This window comes from Chrysemys picta, chromosome 8 (genome assembly GCF_011386835.1).
Source record: "Chrysemys picta bellii isolate R12L10 chromosome 8, ASM1138683v2, whole genome shotgun sequence".
NCBI lineage: Eukaryota > Metazoa > Chordata > Testudines > Emydidae > Chrysemys > Chrysemys picta.
In genome coordinates, this window is record NC_088798.1 from 75713940 (window position 1) to 75731662 (window position 17723).

The 17723-nt window shown below is 50.3% G+C and overlaps 1 protein-coding gene across 5 annotated transcripts in view; it reads left to right on the forward strand.

Annotated features, from left to right (window-relative positions):
• The window catches only part of SPATA24 (spermatogenesis associated 24), a 32413-nt gene that overhangs the window by 2926 nt on the left and 11764 nt on the right, over nt 1-17723 (forward strand). For 3 of the 5 annotated variants that reach the window (XM_065555874.1, XM_065555875.1, XM_065555876.1), the window contains exons 3-6: nt 516-646; nt 1760-1830; nt 3759-3861; nt 8684-8769. In XM_065555874.1, the coding sequence (XP_065411946.1) occupies nt 516-646; nt 1760-1830; nt 3759-3861; nt 8684-8769 (391 nt within the window). Of the gene's footprint in view, nt 1-515; nt 647-1759; nt 1831-3758; nt 3862-5222; nt 6172-8683; nt 8770-17723 lie in introns of those variants that run through there. The other 2 variants (XM_008170403.3, XM_065555877.1) reach the window with 1 other exon arrangement.

Here is a 17723-nt window from a genome sequence, read left to right on the forward strand (position 1 = left end):
GACTGCCTTTCATTAGTGAGCAAAATGATTAGACTGGTCGTAAAGTGCTTTGGCAACTTCTGAAGTGAAACGTCTCTGGAACTGTAAATGATCAACACACGTTAGATTTTGAGGGGGGACCTGATAATAGTCTTCAAATATCCTAAGGGCTGTTAGAAAGAGGACAGTGATCAATGGTTCTCCATGTCCACTGAAGTTAGGACAAGAAGTAATGGGCTTAATCTGCAGCAAGGGAGATTTAGGTTAGTTATTAGGAAAAACTTTAAGGGTAGTTAAGGGTTAACTCAAGGGTAGTTAAGCTCTGGAACAGGCTTCCAAGGGATCCCCCTCATTGGAGGTTTTTAAGAACAGGTTGGATAGACACCTGTCAGGGCTGGCCTAGGTTTACTCGGTCCTGCCTCAGCGCAGGGGGCTTGACTTGACCTCTCAAGCCCCACATTTCTATAAGTCTGTGATTTACACTCTGGCTTGGTCTGGGGCTGGCAGAGAACATAGGGACGCTGTGTGTATTACAGAAAGAAGAGGAAGAGCACTCAAAGACCAAAACCCTGCTTGCCAAGGAAGCTGAGAAGCTGCAGTTTGCGCTCGGGGAGATTGAGGTTTTGTCCAAGCAGCTTGAAAGAGAGAAACAAGTCTTTGAAAAAGCGTAAGTTGGGGAGGGGGAATTTGTGTTTTAATATTTGAAAACAGGCAGCAAGTATTTTGTCTCGTTAGTAACCAAGCTGGATATGACAGCGTTGTACTTAATTAGGGACTCCGTTCTTATGTGGGAGCAAAGTGTGTTTACCTGAATTTAATTGAATTAGAGATCGGAAAATAGTTAAGCACGTACTAAACTGCTTTGCTGAATTGGAGCCAAAAGTTATTAGCAACCATAGCAATCATTTTTTGTTCTGATTGTACAGCCCCTAGCACAATGGGGCCCTCCCTGGACAGTGACTGGGGCAACTGGCCATTACAATAATACAAGTAATAAAATCAGCTTCATCACAACAAACTCCCTTGTTGACTATATTTAACTATGTATTTAAATTCAGTTGACTTAAATGGGACTTAAGCATTTGCTTAATTTTAAGCTCACGATTAAATGCTTTGATGAATTTGGAGCCAAGTTCAGCAATGTGAGGCCTGGAATTTAGGGTTTGGAAGATAAGGCTCTTTAGGTTGCCTCTAAAATGTATTGCTTTGTGATTGGAGAGGTTCAGCAGTGTTTTTTAAAGGGCACTTTTGCCTAAGGCCCCTGCCCTGTAAAGTGATTTGTGTGTAGGGATCATTTTGAAGCCTCTGGACCTTTGCCTGGTCTTACAGGCCTGCCCAAGTGGATCACTTTTCCTGGATCGGGGCTTAAATATGTAGTCCCAACCAGTGTCATTTGGATGCCTGAGTACATAAGAACGGCCACACTGGGTCAGACCAAAGGTCCATCTAGCCCAGTATCCTGTCTTCCGACAGTGGCCAATGCCAGGTGCTTCAGAGGGAATGAACAGAACAGGTATCATCAAGTGATCCATCCCCTGTCACCCATTCCCAGCTTCTGGCAAACAGAGGCTAAGCAGACTAGCTGCCATGCGAGTGCACATCAGGGAATGAGATCTCCAAATGCCGTGGTGGCTGAAATGTTCAGAGCTGCCTAAGCGGGTTGCATGGCCATGTGGGTGCAGAAGGAAGATCAGCCCTTGCAAATGGGAAGGTTCTTCAGCATTTAAAATTACACTGACACTCACGTCACTTGCCTTTATTTTTGTTGCTTCTATTATAGACTTTCCAATGTTAAGAGCAAAGCGCTAAGAGAATCCACCAAAAAAGACAAGCTAATAAGCAAATGCAATGGTAAGTTTACCAGAGGCTGAAGTCTGTTATGCATTGCTCTACCAGCTTAGAAACAAAACGCCAGTAACCAGGATTTACTTTAATTAGGAAGTGTGATGTGACTTAATATCGTACTCCCACCAAGACAAACAGACACACATGCCACCCGCCACTGGGTCTCTCTGGACCGTAGATCCAGGTGCAGGGGATGGGGGAGCACGATCCATGCAGTCACTATTCCCGGGCACCTACGTGGGTGGGCATGAAGCAGTGCAGGGAGTTGGTGGAGGCGTGGTTCCACTCTCCTATTAGTATATCAGCTGAGCTGGTGCAGGAGGGAAGGACTCTGCAGCTGGGAAAGGCCTGGTGCAGATAGGGGCCCCTCCTGGAGAAAAGGAGGAGCAGAGAGGGAATCGTGCTTCTCTGAGTCATTGAGCAAAGGCTCGGAGTGGGCCTACTTGACTGCTAAGGAGAGCTGGCTTTCTCCACAAGCAGACGGCACATTTTAAATATCTACCCACTTCTTTTTTTGGTCAGGTTTTCCTCCCAAATCAGGTTAAGATGCTCCCAAGGCATTAGGCTCAAATCCCAGGCCAGGCAATCAGTCGTGCGTGGCCCAATTCAGGGCTTGAGCAGTAAAACATTTAACAGGGCTGGTGCAGATAGGGGCCCCTCCTGGAGAAAAGGAGGAGCAGAGAGGGAATCGTGCTTCTCTGAGTCATTGAGCAAAGGCTCGGAGTGGGCCTACTTGACTGCTAAGGAGAGCTGGCTTTCTCCACAAGCAGACGGCACATTTTAAATATCTACCCACTTCTTTTTTTGGTCAGGTTTTCCTCCCAAATCAGGTTAAGATGCTCCCAAGGCATTAGGCTCAAATCCCAGGCCAGGCAATCAGTCGTGCGTGGCCCAATTCAGGGCTTGAGCAGTAAAACATTTAACAGGGCAACGCTTTGTTCCACTCAGTCTCTTCCCCTCATCTGTAATGAAAACACCTTACTGTTTAGCTTCAGGAAGCATGACTTGGAGATGAAGGTCCAGATCCCCCTATGCCTATCTTTGCCACAGATATAGCATGTGATCGGGCAAGTCACTTGGGGCTGATCCTGGGATGTGCCAGACGTCTCCTGGGAGGTGCCCAGTGCCTTCAGCTGAAGTCAATGGGAGCTGAGGGCATTCAGGGGGTACTCCACATTTCACAGGATTAGCCCTTTAACCTCTCTGTGCCTCAATATTTCTAGGTGTACTATATTGCTAGTTTCAGAGTAGCAGCCGTGTTAGTCTGTATCCGCAAAAAGAACAGGAGTACTTGTGGCACCTTAGAGACTAACAAATTTATTAGCACATAAGCTTTCGTGGACTGCATCCGAAGAAGTGGGCTGTAGTCCACGAAAGCTTATGCGCTAATAAATTTGTTAGTCTCTAAGGTGCCACAAGTACTCCTGTTCTTATATTGCTAGTGATACATACCTGCCTCACAGGGGTGTTGTGAAGCCTGCAGACATCCGTGCAGCGTTCTGAAGTCTTCAGATGGAAGGGGCTAGACCCAAGAACCTTTATTTTTGGTGTATTTCTGTTTAACAAGCTGTCCTCTCACCTCAGCTGCCCCGGTTAGGACTCATGCCGGCATTGCAGACCGTTTGTGTTTATGATCAGATGCACAATAATGTGAAACCAATCCAGAACTGACTGTAGCTAAATGTCACTGTCAGCATTTCAACAGCACCTGCTGCAGAGCTAATCTCCATTTTGGGGGGTGTTGGAACATTTTCCCCACGTTTTCAGTATCACTGTTTGTAGCTGATACTATAAGAAATCCTTAAAACAAAGGCCAAAAAAAAATCCAGCTGCCATGTTGATACCAGAGGGAATAGAAATGCACCGAAGATTAGCTGCATCTCAAGTGAGTTTTAAGCCTCAACTCCCCCCTCCACATTTTTTTTTTTTGGTAGAAATCGAGAGCCATATCATGAAACAGGAGGATCTTCTGAATGACAAAGAGAATGAAATTAAGGAGCTGCAGCAGTTCATCACCAAGCAGAAGCAAACACTCAAGTGAGTATTACCTCCTTAGATGGTTATCGGCCTCACGCTGCAGCCAGTGGGAGTTTGACGCTGACCTCAGTGGGAATACGGGGTCTATTTTGTCTGTTTCAGTGTTTTAACAATCTACCCATCTGGCTCTCTAGCTGCCTTTGATGTCACTTCAAAAGTAATCACATTAAATTCACTCCAACTACAAGCCATCTGCCTCCACACTGACCCTTTGCCTCTGTCAGTCCCCTTCCGGCTCTTGCAGCATGCCTGGAAGGTCAGCAGGCCGGTGCTGTTTCAGAGCAGGTGGGAGGGGAGTAGGTTCCAAAGTTGAGGGCTCCTCACAGAAAACATCCTGCCAACCCCCAATGTGTAAAGTGAGAGAGAACTAACTCAAGTGCCTCTGCTGATTGCAACCAGGGCAGCATGGCACAAGGGCCAAGGCATCTGTCACGCAGGCGGATCCCAGTGGCTGGGAATGGGTGTCTCCATTATGAAACCCATTAATTGGCCCCATTGCTAGCTGTCTCAGTAGAGCAGCCAAGGACTGAGTTGTCCATGGAGACTTCCCCTCTGGACTGTCCCTCCAGATCAGGGGGTAGGCATATTAATCGGGGGATGTTTGCATTCTGTGCTAGTGTTGTACCTGCTCTGTGGATAAATGGAGAATGAACCCTCTCTGTGGCTGCCGGCCTTGCACCTTTCATCTGCACGAAATTCTCTCTAATAAAAAGCACTGAATTCTTCTTCGGGTGTATCTACAGCATGGGGCCCATGCTGGCATCACCCCCCTAGCCTAGACACAGCCTACATCTGCACACAGGGTTTCTGTTGGTGTAGGAACACCACCTTCCCGAATGACGTTGGCTACATCAACAGAAGCCTCTTCCACCAATGCAGCTGTGTCCACACTGGGGGTTTTGTCAGCATAGCTGTGTCGCTCAGGGGGTGGGTTTTTCACACCCCTGGACAATGTAGCAATGCAGACATAACTTTTAAGTGTGTACCAGGCCTGAGCCGCCTCTTGGCTGAGCAATGGGTCTTCCCTGCACCTTTCACACCTGGAGTCTGATTTACCAACCTCACACTGATTGCCAGGAACAGGAGAATTATGTTGCTAATGCCAAGGAGTGAAATCAGTGTAACCCTCGTTTGCTAACACACCTGGCTACAGAGTAGCAAAAAACTCCTGAGTGCTACCACCGGGGCAGCCTTTAGCTCTGGGTTACCAAAGCTTCCTTGTTAATGCGGCCATTTCCTTAGTAATTGCTTAGAAGATCCCTGATTAACCTGCCCAGAAAGCGACCAGGAGAATTGGTGATAAATTAGCAGCGTGACGCTTGCCAGTGCAACTTTCTGATGATTTTTTTTTTTTTCTTCAGGACTCAAGTGTCAGACTTAAAAATACAGAAACAACAGGAAAGTTACATAGCGCAAGTGCTGGAAAAGAAACAGAAGAAGGGTTTAAAGTGGCTATATTAAACATTACACTACAATCCATGTATCCCCTTGATACGCAACCACTGTAAAGATTCTAGTGCCCACCATTACTGCAGTGGCCAACAAGGCCAATAGCAATATCCTATCACTATCTCAGGAAGGTTGTAGATGGGTTGCCACATTAACCCATGAGTGGGCCCTGGCCTACACAAACATACTTTTCCTGGCCTGGTGCAGAGGGGAGGCCCCCGTGGCAGGGGAGAGGTCAGGGAGGGGGTTGGAAAGCGAACCCACCCTGCACTCATCCTTCGTTGGTGGCTCCTGTCCTGTGGGGCTAGGCCTAACTCCCCATTCCAGGCAGTGCGACCTGGCACATGGGGTTTGTGTTGCCACCACTAACTCAAATTTGGCCCAGCTACCCCTCTGTCATGACAGGTGAGTGCCCAGGCCAAACCTGAGTGCAGATACAGACTCAGGCCACTGCAGGTGTGGTTTAATGCGGTGGCCTTTCACCTCTGGAGCCTGGTACAAGTGAAATTAATTAGATGGGCTTCCTCTTGTCCTCTAAGCATTTGTGTGCTTCACAAAGCCACCACCTCAGCTGGGTCTCTGCTCAGAGCAGGCCCTGGGTTGCAATACTGGCTGTTTCTTGGTCACTGCTGATGTGGGCTGAAGGCTTATAGGGAAATACTCCCATTGCCTAGCCATGTTCTGCCCCTTCCAAGCCAGTGCTGTTTGTGTCTCACAGCTTCCCCTGTCTGACCCCCCATACCCACCAAGATAATGGCAGGGACAATCTCGCAAAGCTTGGTAAATACTGTTAGACCCCAGAAGGCTGACGGGATGCATGTACAGACCAAAGTGACTTCAAATAAATGGTTTTAAACTAAATACCTCGAGATCAGCTTCCCCTTTACTGATCTTTCATGATCTGAGCTCAGTCCTGTGTGTCCCTTGCTGGCTGAAGTCTTGAACGTGGCATCTCTGCACCACGCCCCTTCTCAAGGGGAGGATGGGACTCCTCAATGGTTCAAGAACTGCGGGTAAATTTCCTTCTTGGCCCATTGGACTCAATGGGGACTCTCAGCACTGCATTCCTGCTCCCAGACTTGCAGGTACCCAGGATGCAGTGGGTGGAGGGCAGGATGGGACTCTGACTCTCCTCCCTCCCTCTCCCTCCCCCCCCCAGCAGGGAGACACCCTAAAGTTTCCCCTCTAAAGTGGACAGATGCTGGAGGGGTGCCTGTTGCTTTAAAACAGTCTGTGGTAGGAGGGCAGGAGAAGCTGGGCTGCATCCATTCAGCCCCAAAGGCTTGGCCAGGGGTGCATAACGCTCTGGGTGAGCCTTTCCCCGCATTGCTCCTGAAGCACAGTTCCCGGCAGCCTCCTGCCCCCATCACCCCAGCCTTCCAGTTGCTTCTGCATCACACTCAAGCTTGATGACGCTCAGGGCCCTGCACCCTCCATTCTCTAAGCTCCTGCCTCCCATGGCTGTGCCTTTGTCCCCTGCCACCCTCATGCTTTCCATTGTGCTGCACTGGCCTGGAGCGCTCCCCTTTTCCTTCTCACCCCCCTTTAAACCCAGCTCTCCAAACTCCCCTCCCCCTCCTCTCTTTCCTGAGCCTTGTGTTTTTGGCTGCCCGAGGCCCCACAGTCCCTGTGGAAGCCCGTGGGATTAGAGGGGATGTATGAGGAGCAGTCGAGAGAGGGAGTGGCAGGCTGCATGGGATAGCAATGTGGCGAAGCCAGAGGGGCCCCTGCATTGTTTGATTTGGGGCAGCTGGGGGCGGAAAGGTGGGGAGAAGAACTGAGAGGAGCTGGGAGGGGTGAGCTAGAGAGGGAGCAGCCGTGGGAGGTGATGAGATGGGTGAAGCGGGAGAAGAGCAGAACAAGGAAAAGACAAACTCCACCCTGCAGGTGCCTGCTCTCCTGCCAGGCACAGCCAGGGGGCACCGCCTCTGAGCAGCGACACCCCCCTGAAGTGTGGAGATGGGGTGGGGAGGGGAATGGCGAACACTCAGGAAACTGAGAGGCGCCACGCATGGAGAAACGTCTCCCTTTCTCTTACCTCTACTGCCTTAGTCATAGTCAGGGAGCTTGTAAGCTCTCTCCCCTTCCCCCCCCCCCATCTGCTCTTGAGCTATAGTGGGACACTTTGGAGGTCGAGGGACAGTACATCTGCTGACGTACCAGACCAGGCTACGCTGGAGTCCTGGTAGCTCAAGTAAGATGAAACCCAGGGTGCTCCATAGGTGATGGCTGAAGAGCCCCTGAGGGATGTGTCATGTGCAGTGGGTAGTTGGCAACATGGTCAGTTGATCATGGTTGAGGGAAGTAAAGCTGAGGGAAGTAGACATTTTACTTCTGTTTTTCCCATGGGTGATAGTTCCAGAGCAGTCTCATTTCCCTGGGGGAGACAGTTTGGCCATCAGTGGCAAGTGTGAATCTCCTACTGAGGAAGCAGCGTCTGAGCGCATCCCCTGTGTAAATCCGGAATGACTCCTTTGCTGTGCGCTAGGCTCACTGAGAGCAAGGTCCAGCCCCATGAGGGTTACGCACGTATCCGAGGGCAGAGTTCTCATGGGACAAAGCACTTTCTTAAGGCAGTGCCCCCTCATCCTGCCTCCTACTCTAGCCCGATTAGGATAAGCACATGACTAACCACACAGGGAGGCTTCTTATTATACCATGGCCTTGCCTTGCTGATCCCATCTCAAACAGGACTATGGCATAAGCCTTAAGGAATGGTCTACAGCTGAAAATTAGATCAACCTAGCTACATTGCTCAGGCTGTGAAAAATGTTATACCTTGTGCGATGTGGTTAGGGCGAGCTCACCCCCACTGTTGATATAGGAAGTTGAGAGAAGAATTCTTCTAGCAACCGAGCTACCATCGCTCCGAGAAGTAGATTATATTGACAGAAAAAAAACATCTGTCCATGTAGGATGCATTTATACTATGACGCTACCGGGGCACATCTACAGCTCTGTAGTTCTGCTGCTGTAGTGTAGACATACCCTACACTGCTTCACTGCAGTTCCTGCCAGAGCTCAGCCTATAAAGAAATCCTGAGGCTAATTGGCTGTTTCTGGTCTGGGCTAAATTCAGCTGTTTGTCACATGGGGTGGAACCAGTGGGCTCTGAACCCAAATTAATGGAGGCAATATTGGACCCAAACACCGGACAGCTGAGCGGTCTTTCCACTGTTGAGGGGGCTGCACACGCGCAGCACAGAACTGGGAGAGTCCGAGTGTTCAAACAGCCCTGCCACACTGTGGTTGTATTTCCCATGAACACACTGGGCTACAGCCACTCCTTTTACACAAGTGACTTCAGTGATGTTACTCCACCATTACCCTGGGGTATCTAGAGCACAATAATGTCACCCTCTTTCTCTGACAGGCTACGTGCAGAGGGCCCTGAGTCTAACACACGTGGCTGCAAAGGGCATTCTGCAGAGTTCACAGCAGACAGGCTTGGCCATGCAGGTGAGTCAGTGCACAGAGCGCTTCCCTCACCTATGTCTCCACTGCAACATGAGCCCAGGCTTAGCGGGCTTCGCGTCAGCTGACCCACATTAGCGAACCCGGGGCTTAAGCAGCTACACTGTATTTTAACCCTACATTAAGACATTTTAAACCTATGCTCGAATCTAGGGCTTTGTCCTCCACACTGCAGAGCACAGACCGGAGTCAAAATAACCATATCCCAGAGTCCCTAGCATTCTTGCTCTCCCCCGAAAATATGGCCTTTCTCATCCTAGGACCATGATGCACTGTGGGAAAACTTTACTGCCCACCCTGCACGTTACAGGTGGTTTGAAGCAGCTCCCTTTGCAAAAGGTTTGATGGCTTCACTCTCCATTGCAAAGCCCAGAGGCTCTCTGTAGTGTCCTTGCCGATCAGTGCTCAGCAGAAAATGGGTTAATGCTGACCTGAGCAGCTGTCATTCACAGAGTGGGAAGGAGCTTTTGTTATCAATAATGTGCATTGCAGATTGTTGGCAGTGGAGGCTCCAGGCACCAGCGCTCCAAGCGCGTGCCTGGGGCGGCAAGCTGCAGGGGGTGCCCTGCCGGTCCCTGCGACAGCGGCAGTCAGGCAGCCTTCAGCAGCATGCCTGTGGGAGGTCCGCCGGTCCCGCGGATTCGGTGGCAATTCGGCGGCGAGTACACCGAAGCCACGGGACCGGTGGACCTCCCGCAGGCATGCTGCCGAATCCGCGGGACTGGGGACCTCCCGCAGGCATGCCGCCAAAGGCAGCCTGCCTGCTGTGCTTGGGGCGGCAAAAAAGCTAGAGCCGCCCCTGATTGTTGGGCTAGAGAGGACTGAGGAAGTTGTCTCATGGAATTGTGGGATACTTCCAGCTGACTCTTGGGACCAGCGTCAAGTGGAGCAGTGTATACACTTCAAAGCAATAGAGCTTGGACCCTAGGTCCCAGTTTAACTCAAGCACGGACCTCCAGCCCTGCAGGGTCCTGGCACCCTGAGTCTGAGCCCTGGATTAGTGCAATTGCAGTGTAGACTCAAGGGGGATTAGGCTTGAACCCAGGCTCAAGCATGGGTTTACTTTGCAGTGTGGACGTACCCTTAGTCACCAAAGCAGCAGCAGGAGGGTAGAGGGCACTGTGCTGCTTTCCTTCAGAAGAAATATAAACCCCAAAGCCTGGTCCCTTGTGCTCACTACAATCCTGCGGCACTCTGGTGTGTCTACATGGGATGTTACTCTGCAGCAAGCCAGGGTGTGAGTCTATGGCACAGTGCTCTGTAGCAGTGTCCGGACGGGATGTTACTGCACGGCAGGCTGGTGCACTGGAGAGTCACACCCCGGCTTGCTGCACAATAATGTCCCGCATAGACCAGCCCTTCAGGCCCAGTTCAGAAAAGGATGTAGCCCCACATGCTCAAAGGGCTTTGGGCTCCCCAGTACCTTTGAGGAGCTGGGCCTTAGGTCTTAAGCACATGCTTATGTGATGTGCGGTCTGTACAAACAGTGTCCTGGCCAACTTTCCCCTTGATTAATTCCTGTCTGCTACCTGAAGTCTTGGGGGGCCAAATCTCCAACTGTGTAGCGCCCCGGACAGGAAGGGAGCAATGCCGTAGCCAAGGTTCTGGCTCATTATTCCTAAAACTGCTTTGTGGTGTTGTGGATGCTGTTAACAACTATCACGTCCACTCCAAAGGGGATTCTGTTGAGTGGCATGCGTGTCCCTGCCTTACCTCCTGGAGCACTGTGAGGATTTCTTTATTAATGTCTGTAAGATGTCATGAGAGCCTTTGCTGAAACACCCCGGAGAAAGGAACATTGATGACTATTTAATACATAAGCAGGCGCTCACAGATGGCCAGCTGTGATGAGCTCACACATATAATTACAGAAGAAGAACCTGACCCAGTTACAGACGGTCTGTCCTCCTACTAATGCAGCAAGGATGGGGCAATGGAGAGATCTTTATGGGCAAGTATTTCGTGTTCCTCCAGCATGAGAGCTGAACAAAGCGGCTTGCGATGAAAAGGGGCAGATTCTAAAATGCTCTCCCTTTTTCTGGCACTGAGTTCAGAAATCAAACGCTGGGGATCAAGGATTGAGTGCTGAGCCAGCTGGGTCCTTTTGATGTAACAGGCTGTATGTCCCAAGCCCAAATCTGTCCCACTCCCACGTTCATTCTTCCTCTGCACTCTGTGTGATGTTATTCATCCTGGAGAGGCGAACGGGAATTGAACAAAGCAATCATACCACTTTGAAAGCTTGTGAGAGCCATGCTGCCTCAGCTCTTAACTCTTCTAGGCTGTTTATAAAAGGTCACCTTCAGTAGCACTTTTGGGCTCCTAGCTCTCCCCACCCCAATGATGGTGACATGAAATCACCCTTTGTGCTGAACAAGAGGCTACTGCACAATGGCACTATCTGGCCAGAGCACCGGGGGGAGGGCGGTGAGCCCGGCCGGGGCTCTCCGCTCTCCCCGGCGGCCAGAGCGCCAGGGGGAGGGCGGCGAGCCCCCGGCGGCCAGAGCGCTGAGGGGAGGGTGGCAAGCCCGCCGCAGCTCTCCCCGACCGGCCGGAGCGCCGGGGGGGAGGGCGGCGAGCCCGGCCGGGGTCCCGCTCTCCCCGACTGGCCGGAGCACCGGGGGGAGGGCAGCGAGCTCGCTGCGGCTCCGCTCTCCCCAGTGGCCAGAGCGCCGCGGGGAGGGCGGCGAGCCCAGTCATGGCCCCGCTCTCGGGCCGGAGCGCCCCGCCGCGCCGCCCCCCTCCAGGCGCCGCCCCAAGCACATGCTTGGTTGGCTGGTGCCTGGAGCCAGCCCTGACTGGAAGTGAGAGCTGAGAGCCTGTCTCCTTGGTGTCTATGCCCCTGGCTGGTGCCCAGGCAGAGAGGAGAAGAAAGGTGGTGAGACTGGGGCAAGGGGCCAGAGGGATGGGGGGAGACTGGGAAAAAGAGCCGGTGGAGTGGCTGGGAAGAGGAGCTGAAGGAGGTAGGATGGGGACCCAGGCTATGGAGCTGAGGTGGGACCTCGGATTAGGAGGTTGGGCCGAGGCAGAGGGTATCTGGGAGTGGCACACAGAGCCAAGGGGGGAGAGGTGAAGGGGAGACTGGGATTAGGACTACAAACTGAGGGGGCTGGGAAGAAGATTGGGTCTGGGACAAGGGTAGGTGGGAGGGGCCAGGAGCAGAAGGGATCAGGCTTGGGTAACTTCCTAATTGCTGAGGGCAGGACGCTGTAATGTCAAAGTTCTTTTAGCCGTTTTTCGTGTGTAATAAACGTTGAACAACACGTTAGGTAGACGGCTCCCTCGGTGACGTTCCAGCGCTGGCCAGCACTGATTGCCTCCTCTCGTCAGTGACTGGAACTTCTGGAGGCCAGTCCCTCTCCCTGCTCCCCACCCCCAGCAACATCCCTTAGTTGTCAGAGGTACGCTCTCTGGTCATTTGGCCGGGGACATTCACAGGTACACACGATTGCAGAAAGCATTGCTAGAGGCTCTCAGCCCCAGACTTTAGCACGAGCCAGGCACTAACGGTCGGGGAAAACTTGCCCCAGGGACAGGTTATTCCATAATTTTCCACTAGGGAGATTCTTGCACCTTCTTCTGAAGCATCTGCTGCTGGCAGTGGAGTGGCTGGACTGCAGGGCTGGTCCATGCTGGCAATGCCTATGTGACGCTGTACGCCACCTTTCCATCAGTGTGACTGGGGGAAGCGTTTGCCCACCAGTCCTACCTGGCATGCCCAGGAGGCCTGCAGGCTGGCGCCACGACTCCTTGCTGCCTGTGTCATCAAGTGGTTAGGGCAGAGGACTGGATGCTAGGACTCCTGGGTTCTGCTCGCAGCTCTGCCCCAGACTCGCTCTGCGAGCCTGGGCGAGTCACTCACGCACTCCGTGCTGCATTTCCTGCAGCTGCAAAAAACACAGTCCCTGATGCTGCAAAGAGATGTGTGCAGCAGAGCTCCCATGCGCAGGCAGCGCCGCAGTGAAGCTCAGGCAACTTTTAGCAGGATCGGGCCCATTTCTTTATGTGCTTGTTTAGTTGGTATCAGCTGTGTCCATCGCAGCCTCTAGCTGCATGGGCATCGGTTTTAACACAGCACAGCTTCTTTGGCACCACGTCAAGTCCTGAGCACTCGGCACAACAGTGACTCAGCAGACCCCAAACTCCCCCTCCAGCCCAGCCTGAGGGCACAGATGGGCCTTGCCGCCTGCGCTGAAGGGCATTTGGGCTTGCTCTGGGATGGGGTCTTACTGATGCTGGTCTGGCCTCCTTCTCAAAAATTACTGGATGTTTGCAAGGGGCTCTGAGATCCTAGGACGAGCGTGACACCTTGTTAATTGACTCTGAAAGAAACCTAAGGAAACGGGTGTGCAGGGCACTCAGACTCAGAGCTGCCTTTTTAAGGTGTCTTCTTTACTAGGATGCAGCAGAGATCAATAGGATTTAGGCCTGTGGTTTTCCTCCAAGCTTGTCTTTTTTTTCGACTCCAGCATGGCTCTCTTTGTCTATGCTTAGCTGCCTGCCCAGGCTGCCCCCAGAATAGTGGAGATCTTTAAAGGGCTGAGCTGCATGGACAGATCCTGCGACCAACTCGTTTAGTCGTACATGCGTCCTTGTGTGGCACTGCCCCGGGTGGTTTATGGGCCTTTCATATGCCTTCTGCTTAGTCGCTTCCTCTGTTTCCCTGGCCACACTTGGTGTATCTGCGCCTTCCCACCACCTCGAGAAGTGAGCGAGGGCTTTGTGAGTTTGGGGCATTCAAAGTGGCTGCCGTCTGGAGCCCGGGTTTACAGATCTCGCTCTGGCGCGCCCATGTTTAGAGCTCTGCAGCTTTTTGATAAAGCTAGATGGTAATATGGGCTCACACACTCTCATTGACTTGTGTCCTCCGAAGCCAGAAGGATTCCAGCAGCTCAAGGCTGTTTTGTGAGTGGAGACTGATGGCCAATCAGAATAGGTGTTTCTTATTTATGGCAGGTTTACTGTGGGCTAGATTGTACCTTCAGACTGAGACCTGAGCAAGGTGAGATTCATAAATGACACCACGCCTTACCCCCAGAAGCAGCCTAGGGAGGTCCTATGCTGCAGAGACTGCCCTCAGAGGCACATTTCCCTTCCTGGTTCCTTAGGCTGCAGCTTACTCCCTCATTATGTCTGACCAGCCACTCTCAGGGGAGTGGTTGGGAGCTTTGGCTCTGCTTCTCCTCTCACACTTCCTTACCCACGAGAATTGCAGAGGGTATGGGGCTCCATCCCACACCAGGCTCAATCGGTCTGTCTGTCGTGTGCTTACATGGCCCTCGTCACCATAGTCTCAGAAACCCTGGACCCAGGTAGGCTGAGCAAAGCTGTGAGGTGCCTTACTCCTCTGCTAGGCTGAGCAAGACAAGGGCATAATGCTGCTCTGTCATTTAGCTTTATTAACCTATTGTCATTATGCATCATGGGCCCAACCCACTGCAGGCCTTCAGTGCATTGAGCTCCTGCAGGATCTGTTTCTCTAGTCTTAAAAAATAATACAACTATTTGGATGTAAAATAATAATGATTGGGTGAAAAATACCAAAAGAACAGTGTCAATAATGATCTGGTTGCTTTAGCTTATTGTCCTTTCTGGACATTTCTTGTAGAGTTTCATAGAGGAAAATCAACTTTCTATAGTGCTTGTCATACCATCCCACAGACTTTAATAGGGAATTCTATCCCTGCTACAGAATTCTATAGGACGGTTTAAAAAAACTATGGAAAGGACCTTATTCGCTATTAAGCTCTGTAGGTTTGAGAGTCCTTTCTATAGAAACTTCTTAATTCCTTCCTTGTTAAAATCTATAGGACATTCTCATAAGGACCAGGTGCCCCAAACGTATGCTTCAGAACAGGGATTTTCAAACCCAAATTACGCAGATGTCTGAAAATCCCTTCCTACAACCATACAATACAGTTCACTGCGGCTAGCATGTCTGTCAGGCTCCAGGCATGTCTCTGGCAAAGGAATTGACTGCAGGAGGCGACTCCTCCAGTAAGAGTTGGCTGAGTATGTAGCCCTGATTCTGAAGATCCTGCTTCAAACTGATGAGCTCCGTCAACTCCCATAGACTTCAGCACCCTGGAGGGTCAGGCCCCAAAGGCTGCACCTAAAATAACCCGGTGACCAAGCAAAGCAAACAATTTGCAGTTTGTTTGAATACAGAAGAGTTAATCACCCTGACAGTTATTTCTAGTAACGTCTTTTTTTAATTGCTAAGAGTTATATTTAGTCCCCTATGTGAACTCAATTGAACAGGAGTCTCCAGTTACTTCTAAATCTGGCACAGCTCTGATGCATCAGCACCTGCCGCTGTTATTTTGCTGATCTATATTAACAAACAACAACAACCCAGATCATAATCTCCAGTAAGACCAGTCTAGTACATCTGATTTTATAGCTATGAAGCTGACACTTCTGCATAGTCTCATTGATGTTCAGATGCAGATTCACGTGCTTTGAACCCAATCAAGAAGATCTTTCTTCACGCAACTTTTTCTAAACATGGATGAGCTTGGAGCTGTCTGCTCCAAAGGCAGATTTGGTTTCAAGCTCTGCAGAGACAGAATACATTCTTGGCATTGAGACAAGTTTGGCACCCACTTTGGGAATGGTGTGGTTGGATCCCTCTGCTATGACATGACTGTCTAAGTCAGTGTCAGATGTACTCTTAACAGTCTCAGCTTTATTTCACTATGGTACTGATGTTCGGGGAGCTGGGTAAAGCCTTTGGCATCTGGACACTGAAATGCTCACAAGAACACACGTTACTTGCCACAGTACCCTGAGTACTTCCAAAGGTAATTTTAACCTTCTTAATTTAGCAGTCACTTGTGAATAGAGTTTTGTCTTCAGAGGACGGGGGGAGGGGCGAGGGGAGAAAGGCATCTCTGAAATGAGCGATGCAGAAAAGCCACATTAAATAAATGATCCTGGTGCAACTGATTTTAACTGTGGATTTCCTTCTGTCAGTGCCTAGGCAAAATAAGCCAGAGATCCCCACATATAAAAAAAGAGGGGGGTCCTAGCAGGGTGTTGTCTGCAAGGGCCCTCAACTTGAGAACTTGGTCCAAAAGCATCTACATCTGTTGTCCTTGCATGCTGCAAAACATATCTATTGCCTGGCTTTTTTTGGTGGGGTGGAGGGGAGTCCCAGTGCCTGCTTTTTGTCAGGCCATTACTGGTTGGGGGAGCGAGAGAAAACCAAAGGATCCGTAGTGATAATACTTGTATTTATAAATATTGCCAAGGGTGCCCTGAGCTGCAAAAAGGCAGCTGCTCTGTTATCCTTCATCTCTTAGAGAAAGGGAAATAAATACAACTCAAAGTGACCCTCCGGTTTAGAGATGGGTTTGAATTGCAGGGTTCAGCCCTGGATCTGGATCCAAATGACCTCAGCGTCCAGCAGGGTTCAGATTGAGGCTTTGAGTCCAACTTTTATCCTGTTCTGAGCTATCTAAGGGCCAGATCCCATGCGCCTCTCCTAGGGCCCGATCCTGTTCCCATTGCAAACAATGAGAGTTTTTCCTGACTACAGAACTAATGGCCCTACTCCTGCTCCCCTTGAAATCAATGGCAAACTATCCCCCGGCCTTCAGTGGAAGCAACACAGACTAATGGCGGGTTTGATGTGGCTTGTAAGCAAAATCCACAGCAAGGGACAGGCACTGCCCCCTTGGAGCAGCTGGATATTGTTTCATTAAAACATTTTTTCATTAAAAAAAATTATTTTGCTCAAAATTGGCCAGTTTTTCATTGAGAAACCCGGAAATTGAAAAAATATCAGCAAAAAGTATTGTGGGCTTTGGTAGAGATTGTCTCATTCTTGTTTTTGAAAACTGAACATGTTTTACTGAAAATTGTTTATCAAAACCCGCACATTTGGAGGGGGGAGGGGGGTTCCGTTTTTTGTTGGAAACCCAACAAAACTTTCACTGGTTTAAAAAAAAACCATTTTAATGAAAAATTTTCAACATTTCCCATGAAAAATAATTGTTGTTTTTTCTAAGCCCTGAATGAGAGGCATTTTGCCTCAAGTAAGAAGAATGCCCCTGCACACAGCCAGTGTACCCACTCGACACAAAATAGTGGGGGATGGGAGATGGAGCCCTGTTGCCGCCTCTTCTCAAGGTGTCTCCACTCCTTTGGGCTCTGGCCTGCGCTCGGGGACTGTAATTCTGCCTGGCCCTCACTCAGGATCTCCTTGGACCCTGCCCTCCATGCAGACCCTGTAGGGCCAGGAAGGGTCTGGGCCTGAGCAGTCGGGGGAGGTCATGGGTATGAGCTAATCCAGAGGTGTTAAGTCAATATCTCCTTCCAAATGAAACATTTCCTCCATGTACAATCGATAGCTGCGTTCTGTCTCTCTAGAGACAGAGCAGTGGTCCTGGCGGGCCAGTTTGCCAAGCATCTGTAATTTTAAAACGCCATCCAGGCCCTCCCTGAGAAGCTGGTTCTGAACTGCTGTTTGTAAAGGGATCTGTCACATTCCCAGCACAGGGCCTGTTTCTACCTGCCTCTGTAATCCTGCCTCTGGCTTGATCGTAAAAAATCCCTCCTCAGATGAGTAATCCTTACACACAAGCCATTCACTCCAAAGGGCCTGCCTGCATGAGCAACCACTACTTACCCGAGTAAGGTTTGGCAGGCCGAGGCCAGATCTCTGTAACACTGAGATGTATCAATACATTCTTATTAATCAATAACAATCGTTCACACTGAAATTACTTTCTTCACTGTCTGTGCAGTTTTGAGTGCAATCCCACAATGATAGTTGCAAAATAAATATGCACTTGGGAACCCTCGGGCTACAGATTAGCATTAGGAGGACATACCTATGAAGGTGCTGATACTCAGTAAAATCAATTTGCTGGATGAAAATGAGAAAAGCTCAGCTAATGGCACTGCTTGCTTGTGAGAGGGTCTTTCTCCCTACT